The sequence below is a fragment of the Gadus morhua genome, chromosome 7 (genome assembly GCF_902167405.1).
Source record: "Gadus morhua chromosome 7, gadMor3.0, whole genome shotgun sequence".
In the NCBI taxonomy this organism is placed as follows: Eukaryota; Metazoa; Chordata; class Actinopteri; order Gadiformes; family Gadidae; genus Gadus; species Gadus morhua.
In genome coordinates this window covers 14,044,171-14,053,910 of record NC_044054.1, presented here as the reverse complement: position 1 = coordinate 14,053,910, position 9,740 = coordinate 14,044,171, and the positions used below count along the sequence as shown (strand labels likewise).

General features: G+C 41.9%; 1 protein-coding gene across 1 annotated transcript; it reads left to right on the top strand.

Annotated features, from left to right (window-relative positions):
- The first annotated feature begins 2,491 nt into the window (after positions 1–2,491).
- On the top strand, positions 2,492–5,089 carry si:dkey-251i10.1 (ADP/ATP translocase 2). Its single transcript, XM_030361707.1, has 4 exons — positions 2,492–2,821; positions 3,739–4,225; positions 4,317–4,457; positions 4,641–5,089. The coding sequence occupies exons 1-4, from the start codon at positions 2,711–2,713 to the stop codon at positions 4,796–4,798; spliced, it is 897 nt and encodes a 298-aa protein (XP_030217567.1). The 5' UTR covers positions 2,492–2,710; the 3' UTR covers positions 4,799–5,089.
- The last annotated feature ends 4,651 nt before the right edge of the window (positions 5,090–9,740 follow it).

Genomic DNA, 9,740 nt, shown 5'->3' with positions numbered 1-9,740 from the left:
GAAACGTGTCGAAAGGGTCACGTTACATAATTGTACCATGGATGTATACAGCATTCTTTATATTATAAATGAATAGGCGTAGGAATATATCAAGGCAGATGTTAATATTTATATAATTTTTCACATGAAATGTGTTGTATTTTCAAAGATGATAAAGTTGATGTTGTTCCTCATTGTTTACAAATGATTAAACAAACCTGTTGTTGAATTGATACTGAGGAGTGTGTGTGGATGATGGCCGGTGGAGGCAGCCTCACTTGGCCTCGGGTCAGACTGACTTGACTCTGGGGCTGGGTGAGGTGTGATTTGAGCAACCAATGTGCACAGGTTAAATTAGCCACCACCAAACATGCTCAGGGATATCTCAAATGGCAGCATGGATCACTATCATTATACTCAAACTATAACAATAAAAGGGTTTCAACATCACCTCCCTTTGTACTGGTTTTGGAGGAGCCTAGTAATAGCCACCTAGGTGGAGTGTGATAGCCACCTAGGTAGCATGTAGCAAGGTCATTGTTGCAGGTACATTATGCAAGTTTGTCGTTTTATTTTTTGTTGTTACACCGGCTTTACATTGGTGGAGATTATAAAGCTGAAGAATAAGGTAAGGCCTTGTGCAAACTATTAAAAACATCTTGCATTTTTCACAGATGCTCAGAATACCTCAAGAAAATTCACACATGCAAAATAATACATTATTTTATTACGAAATGAAAGGGCATTGGTCACTTTTGATTATCTAATATAAGTGTACTGCTTTGTTCGTACGTTTTGCTGAAAAGTTGAACCATTGTATACATTGTAAATGTATATCAGGCGGCCATGGCAGTAAAGAGCCTATGTATGACCTTAAATAGTGCTGGTCTTTGGCTTGTATTTATGACCTTTAGGCTATTTCTGGTCTCTCTCTCTCAAGGTCGCAGTGCTCTCTCACCTTCGTATTTAGCTCCTACGGTCCCTCTTTATTCCCCTCCTTGGTCCCTCATGTTACGACCTTATGACCTCGATGTTTCTCTTCACATTTCCAATTCCCTCTTGCTAGAATGTACATATAGAACGGCAGCTTACTGTTAGCATGCTATGTGCAATGTGCGTCTGCATAAGTCTCTCTGAACATAGGAGAAAACACGTTTTCAAATGAATACGTTCAACATGCATACATATCGCACAAACGGAAACTCACACACAAACACATGGTGTCTGCATGTGGTGCCTAGTGAGGTACTGTATATGTAGCCTATTATACACACTTTAGCCAGCTGTCTATTTATATCCCTACACAGTTCACCAAGAGTAGTCCATATCTATTGGAACTAGTGATAAGAATTTCATTGTCATTCATTTTAGGCCAGGGTTGAAGTTGAGCACTTCAATGCAGTGGGCGTGCAGTGGGTGTGTCATGTTGGTGTGACACCTGCTCTTGAAGGAACCAGCTCAGGTTACCTCTACTCAGGGTCATACAGTATATATATGACAAAAACAATGTTGTTGGATTATTATTAAGTTTAATGCTAGACAAATGTTGATTGAAAAGCTATAATGCATTTTGCAATGTGAAACCTACAGCATGCCCAATTAATGCACCTGCCTTATACTGCCATCTAGTGCAAAAAATGGCCAATAGTTTTGATCACTAAATCCTTATTTATATTTGTATATTTCTTTAATTTGTTCTTTGTTTGATTTGTGTGTTGATTTGACAGTGTCCATTTGTCATATACTACACTTGGAATTGAGATATGAAACTCATTAGTTATTAAATGTTAACATGGAATCAAATTATAAAATACCTAATACCTAATACCCTTGAACAGACGAAAGATCAAATTGGCTTGATATCATTACTTCAGTAAAAACTGCGGGCCCAATACTAGTTTCTAATTCTTTCATAGATAACCTTTGCCTCCGGATAAACGGCAGAGGTTAAGTTTTTTTGAATAGTACATCAAGTACCCATGAATCAGAACGAGACAAACGTCACAGCAGAATAATGTTGACATACAACAATACTACCGCACACATGATGGGCAAGTAAATCGTTGGTAAGGGCTATTCCCGAATAAGCTGTTCCCTGAAGGTTAACAGCGCTCCATAGGCCATGTAGAGGTGGCTATCTGCCACCATTATTTCCTCAAGGAAGGTTATGAGGTGCATTGCAGAGGGGGCATGGTGTGCGTGTGTGTCTGCGGTTTTTTTTTTATTAACAACTCGCCGTAATCGGCCTGGCAATAACTGACTCACGTGCAATCCGTTCTTATTATAATTCCATTGTAAATTGCTTGTAAATACACATGATGGGGCAAAGGTGGGCTATTTTGTGATATCACAGCTGATAGCGACTTCCGCATAGCAAACCAGTTGACAGCGCCGGTCCGGGATCAAGGGAAAGGAAGGGGGCGTGGCGACGGGTGTACTTTGCGGCGTATCTGGCTTCCGGCAAACCAATCAGAGTCGGGACGCCCACTTACGCACCCAAACGATGACGACTACGCGCCTCATTGGCGGGTTGTTTTCGTTGACACCGTGACGTTCTCAGCTCGACGAATAAGGCGCGACGTGTACTCTCGTGTTGTATCGCGATCGGACGCCCGTTAAATTCCGAACGCGCCTGCACAATCGGCCATTTCGTCGTAGGCCGTTGTGTGAAGGGTAGTGTGGGGAACTTGTACTGATTTATCTGTAAGGCGGCCGAGAAGAACATTACATAATGAATGAAACCGCAGTCTCCTTTGCCAAGGACTTCATGGCCGGTGGCATCTCTGCTGCCATCTCCAAGACAGCCGTTGCCCCCATCGAAAGAGTGAAGCTTCTTCTTCAGGTAATTTAACAAGACCTTTCTTCCCCTATTTCTACGTACTAGTAGCTAGCACTAGCTAGCTTCCTTAATCTGGGTTACCACAATTGGACCCGGGCTTTAGCCCCCTTTCAGTCTATACTGAGTAATACATGGGGATAAATCAACCTCCTATATGCATTTTAAAAGTCTAACATACTTAAAGCTTTTGATTAATCTTGTCTTTAGAGTGTATTAAACTGAGGTCATCACGGGATGTGCAATGACCTACACGAGTCTCCTAGCGTCCCGGCTACTCTCAGCGATAACCTTAGCTCGTGCGGCTAACAAAGGACAAACGTCTTCCCTGACATTTGGGATGTAGACCATCATGATGTGTCCTATAATAATAACGACTCAAAAGCATATTTGTGGGACTGTAATGAGCGTCACCGTTGTGGCGGTTTTTTGCCCTTATGGTCGTTCTTTATGTGAGCCTTCCCCGGTAGGCGTTGACGCTGCCGGCAAAAGTTGGCTGAAGGCCCGAGGATTCCTTCAAGCCGGGCCGACAAGTTGCACAATCCCCTACAACGTGTTTTTGCAGACATTATGACTTGATTTGCATGTCTTTCATGAATTATCGAGGTTTTGGTTGACATTCATTTGGACCGTAAGAAGGCTCACCCTGATGCGTTTTAAAGACGTTTGCTAGAGATAGTCTCCTTCAAAACTCGGTCGTTCCGTAAATTATTTTTTTGTACTGAATGTTATTTAACTCTTACGGTCGGACAGTAATTAACGCTCAGCGCTTGATGGATGACCTTCAGCTGGCGGACGTCTTTAGAACATGGTTGCCAAGGAAACCCTCGAAGGCTCTTTAATGCCTAACTTGTCCCACTGTCTTTGACAATTCAAAGTTTTGATATTCATGCTCGACTCTTTTTTTTGTTTCTACCTCGAAGGTCCAACATGCCAGCAAGCAGATCACCGCAGATATGCAGTACAAGGGTATCATGGATTGCATTGTCCGTATTCCCAAGGAGCAGGGATTCCTATCCTTCTGGAGAGGTAACCTTGCCAACGTCATCAGATACTTCCCCACCCAGGCCCTGAACTTCGCCTTCAAGGACAAGTACAAGAAGGTCTTCCTTGACGGAGTCGACAAGCGCACCCAGTTCTGGCGGTACTTCGCCGGTAACCTGGCGTCCGGTGGCGCGGCTGGAGCCACCTCCCTGTGCTTCGTGTACCCCCTCGATTTCGCCAGGACCCGTCTGGCTGCTGACGTCGGAAAGCCCGGCGCCGGTCGTGAGTTCAACGGCCTGGCCGACTGCCTGAAGAAGATCTCCAAGTCCGACGGTATCCGTGGTCTGTACCAGGGCTTCAATGTGTCCGTCCAGGGCATCATCATCTACAGGGCTGCTTACTTCGGCATCTACGACACCGCCAAGGGTATGCATTTCCTACACTTGCTTTTCCCAACTACTGTCAAGGTTTTTCAAATTGGCCATGATCTAATGAGGTTGTCTGTCTTCTTCTCCAGGCATGCTCCCCGACTCCAAGAAAGGCAGCATCCTGGTCAGCTGGATGATCGCCCAGTCTGTCACCGCCGTTGCCGGCCTGACCTCTTACCCCTTCGACACCGTGCGTAGGCGCATGATGATGCAGTCTGGACGCAAAGGAGGTAAGACGCTACGGCCGCGGGGGGGGCCCATTAACAATGCTCCATGTGACTTGATCATATATAATTGTAATGGGTGCTAGGGTTTAAACTGGCTGGGAATCGGATTACGGGAAGCAAAGGTTTGTAATGAGGTGCCTCGCCGTCTGGATTGGTACTTAACGTATGCTCCCCCCCCCCCACTAGCGGACATCATGTACACTGGTACCATCGACTGCTGGAAGAAGATTGCACGCGATGAGGGTGGCAAGGCCTTCTTCAAGGGAGCCCTGTCCAACGTGCTCAGGGGCATGGGTGGCGCCTTCGTGCTGGTCCTGTACGACGAGCTGAAGAAGGTCCTCTAAATCCTCACTGTATATGTTGTTTTTTTAACATCACTGTAAAATCTGGCTAAATGTAACATTATTTCCGGTTCTATGGACTCAGCAGTCAGCCTTATTTAATGGGAACAACCTACTAGTGTCTCACCACTAGAGGGCAATGGCTGTACCTCGTGCATCTTCATGTTAAAACGTTCCACCTCCTCTTTGAGCAATGTCATTCCTGTAAAAGATCTGATACCCTTCCTGTCATTCAGTAGGTTTGTATGGTCCTAACTTAAAATAAATTTATTCTGGGAACAAACTTAAAACTGACTTCTGTGGTTTTGCAGTCTCCTCCTTCTCCCACACCCACCTCACCACAGGTGAAACGGACACTGATTTGGGTTAGTTAAAAGGCACGAAGGGATTATACCCAGCGGCTATATATACCCACCGCTTATCCCCCCTGCTTAGAGTGACGCGTTTGTAACTGCTGGGCCCAGACCCGCTGGGGCTTTAGCGAGGGTAAGGTGGTGGTGACATTGGCGCAACAAGCCATCTGTAGTGAAGCATCGGTCAAGTTGAAGCATAAATGATTCGCGGCCATATTGGGATTTAAAACGTTTCACTGCAGACTATAGAAATGCATCACGTTGCTGCTTGCCCGTTAGTCATTTGGTTAAATTATGTAACGGCTCATAAGCGCCAGATTTTGGGAGTGGAAGCCAAAGTACATTTGCCTTCACTTAAAGCAAGGTCAAGTGTCAGTACTTTCTATTTTGAAATAATACTGTGGGGTATATTACTGCAGGGTATCAAGTTAAGTTAATGGCTTAATTACCTCTAGGGAAGTAAGGCAATCCATGGGCAGTTGGATTAGTCATTTCCCTACCCTAAATGTGGAGTGAGTTCCTGGCGTTAATCACTACACACCCTTTGACCTGTTGCTGGCCATGGTATATCTCCAACAGCATATATCCTGTCTCCTGTACGCTGTACTCTGCATTCTAGCTTTGCGCTACCCCAGTCAGGCATGGCTTAGCTCATGTTGATTTAGCGGTCACTTAAAGTTCCCTTTATTCTAGAGTATTGGTAGTCAGGCTTTTTGCACTTATTACCGGGACGTTAAAGGCAGGCTCGTCTGATGCTATGGTGGAGGCGGGGTATAAACCAACCACCATGTGCATATTCTATTACAAATAAACTGTCTGAGGAACAGAATGCTCTGCCATGGTCGGCATATTTTTTACCGAGGATATTGAATAAACAATTGCAATATTATAGTGATATTGCCTTGTAAACCAGTATACCTTATTACATTACATTTTAGGGTTTGTGTTGCTAATCAGTGAAGGCCTCAACAACCAACCTTACTGTTTTTCTCATTTGTTTAAACACGTTTTCTGAAACTAGCTCATTTTCTCAACTCAAAACCCAAACCTGAGAAGAGTATCATTTTGTCAAAACTACACAAATTCTTCTCAAAACTGATTTTCTTCACCGAACCGTAAACACTGCTATCAAATGAATATCTCTTAGAGCATCAATTAAAGACTGGTGTGATCAATTCAAAATACTATTTACAAGTTTTGGCTTTATGAGGCCATGTTACATATTCCAATGTATAAAATTGTTTAGAAATAGCTTTATTTTTTTAAGTTGCAATTAGTTGGTATATATAGTATAAAGACTGTTGCCATATTGTAAATCAATACTGTGAATATATCATAAATATTGCATTGACACAATCGTATCAGAATAGGATGCAATGCATATTTGTCTATCCAATGAGCCTCAATGGGCTAAACTCACAATCCCCGCTTCCCAGAGTCATAGTGTGCACCTATAGTTGATGCTGCAACATTGTTCTGACAATACACCAGTGTTACCTATTTTGGTAAATTACAGTCCAATAATTGCACTGATAAGTAAAATGATAAACTACAGTGTTTAGACTGTCTTTCGGGGGATATAATGATGAAATCAGTGCAAGTACAAAAAGGTAACAAAGCAAATATATATATTTTCACTGCAATACAGTAAAATGTTAAGCTGAACTGACAGCATAAGAAGCTTTTCGTAGGCCAACAAAAAATAAAAAAGAATACAAATGAGGTGAAACAAATCTACATGTAAATCAGTATCCCACCTCCATTCCTGACCAGGCCAAAGGACCCTATCTACAACACAGTAGAGCTCACCGAGTCCTCTTTGATGCTCTGACACATGATTTAAGTGGTTTGCCGGTTGAGTTTGAACAGGTGAGAATTAAGTTAGACTTATTGGCAATTAGTTGATGCGTTTCAAAGGCCGGTGTGATCCAGGTGAACCAAGTGTGCTAAATTATGAGATTTGTGCTTATTTAGTGGAAAACAGTGGAATGGTGCTTAGAGTTTAGCAGTCTGGAGTCCTGTAGTTGATACATGAGTTTCAAGTTTTCAGAATTGTGTGCATAGTTAAATTTTTTGTGTGTAAACAATCGAGAAAAACTGATGAATGTTGGCCAACAAGGATTCAACATGTTCACCAACATGAAACTTCATCCAGCAATAGCCATCAATCACCATCAACTGGCCAAATGAGTGTTTGTTCGGGAAGCATGTAAGCAACTTAAAACACATATCCCCCAGCTGTATACATGCCTTTAAGGCTAGTAAAACAGTTCCTAGGAACCATTGATAAAAACCCCATATCCATGAATTTAATTTGTTCATGATAGCTACACCTGTTGTTGAACCTGTTAATTCCAGCGTCCATTCCTTATTCAATTGTCTGCACCTATATATATGCCCTTTTCTCAGGAGCTATACTCTGTACAGTCATGGTGTATATTTTCTATTGCAGTAGTTTGGCCCCATTGAAAGAGTGCAAATGGGCGTGTCCATTGAATGACGAAGAATTGTAACACGCAAACGCCACATGGTGGCGCCATTGCAGCATCCGTTCAGAGGCTCAAGGGCTTCGATTGCCGCCGTAAAGAAACGTGATACGCCCTCTCAGAGAACAGGAATCAGTCACAAAAAAATATTCAGCCCCAGCAATATGGATTATAAGCAGCATTTGAACACATCAAGCGGTGTTTAAACAAAAAAAAACCATCCAATTATGAATTGGTAACACATCCATGTAGAATTTATGTTTTCCACCAGCCACGAATGCTAAATTCATACTAAGGTTAATAATTAATAAACCCTGGTATAGCGGTGGGCGTGGCACGTCTGAATTTGGTGGAGCGTTTTGTTTGGAGCGTTTTGTTTGTTTGCCTCAGTATTCAATTTCATTGCATCACTTTTCTCTTGAGATATTGAATCATGAATCTCTTTCCCATGGGGGCACTGCCTACCTGTAGATGCCAATGCAAACACGTGTATAGAAGTTGTGTGTGTTTAATTTTAGTCAATTCACGGTGACCTTGCTCGTGGACAGCTTTGTCTTTTGAGGCTGTCGTTTCCCTCCTCCATCACTTTTTGATATCTGTACGGTGTTTGATATCTGTACAGTGTGTTACACTGACTCAAGACTCAACACAAGTCAAACACCTGAGTTTGAGAGCTGTATCATGACAGACTACAGGAATCGCGATTGACGCGCATATAGTATAATTCAGATTATAGTATTGTTATATGTACTATTGTTGTATGATGCAAAGATGATTGTGTGTAAGTTAATATCAGCTGCTGGGAAAGTGCAACTAAACACATATGCGTGTCGGACATTATTGAGAATCAAAAGAGATTGAGTTTATTATAATCAATACCCAAACCTCTACTAGAAAATAGTGGATACCCATACCTCAACTAGAAAACATCAATCTATTAAATATAAAGACATAGATATTTTGAGTTGCTCATACCTATTTTTATATATATAGTAGACATGGACATCGTTTCCTGTGTATTATATAATATAATTAATATATTGCATTATCTATACATTATGAGCATAAGGAGTGCGAGTGCTTTCCCCTGTCTGAGCCCCGCCCATTGAGCACGCTGTGTGGCCCACATGTGGCTGAAGAGACCAAACACTACACTCAAACCTCAGGGACGTCAGTACACACTGAGGCAATCAGCCGTAGCCAATCACACTCGCTGTACAATGGTATCACTAGGCAAGCTTTCCCCCAATCAGAGATAGAGCTTGCCATGAGTAGTGTTCCAATGAGAAAGGGGGGTGAAGTTCAGATTCTTAATGAATTATTGTTGCTGTTCATATTATTGCTTTTGTCATTATTATTATTATTATGGGGAGTCTGCCTCAATGATGCAGCAACCTAATCAAATTAAAATATTGCGATGAGCAGGGCTCCTTTTGCCAAATCGATAATAATATAGTACATAGTACACATTAATGTTTGTACTTCTTCTCCTATTTTTATGTTTAGTATGTAAGTAAAACAAATAAACAACCCCAAAATATCCTTTGTTAGTTTACTAGCCTGTGTGTCCTGTGCTAAATGTGATATGAAATATTCCGTTAATATTTAATCAGAGAGGTCTTTCTTCCTCTCTTGGTTTGATGGATGATGACTGATATGGATGATAAGACTTATTGATTATCAAGCAATCGACAGAGAAAGGGATGTTTAGGAGGGGCTTGTATCATCTTAATGGTTTTAACATGACAGCACCATGACTCATTTTGCACTGACCAAGACTATTACGTTTTAATGGCACAAAATTATCTGAAGTAATATTCCCTTTCAATCCAAGTGGAATATACTGTATATTTATAGTAGTATCTATTCTATATTCATTTGTAGTCTTTCCATCTGAAGACGATCAAAATGTTCAATATGCAATCTAAAATATGGTACAGCAATGGTTTGAACCAACATGTGATATACGTGGGTTTTATCATGTAATAGTTAGCGTTGTCCCACATCGAAATATAAGTGCAGTGGATCTTCTGATCAGCAGAGCCTTTTGTGTAAGAAAGGCCATACTATATGATATCACAGAAAAGGGCGCCTATTCTAGTACCA

Bases quoted from the DNA above. Each gene is read 5' to 3' on its own strand.
- si:dkey-251i10.1 (XM_030361707.1), top strand. From the start codon at position 2,711: ATGAATGAAACCGCAGTCTCCTTTGCCAAGGACTTCATGGCCGGTGGC. The intron at 2,822-3,738 runs GTAATTTAACAA...TCTACCTCGAAG, and splicing joins GAGTGAAGCTTCTTCTTCAG to GTCCAACATGCCAGCAAGCA. The intron at 4,226-4,316 runs GTATGCATTTCC...CTTCTTCTCCAG, and splicing joins CATCTACGACACCGCCAAGG to GCATGCTCCCCGACTCCAAG.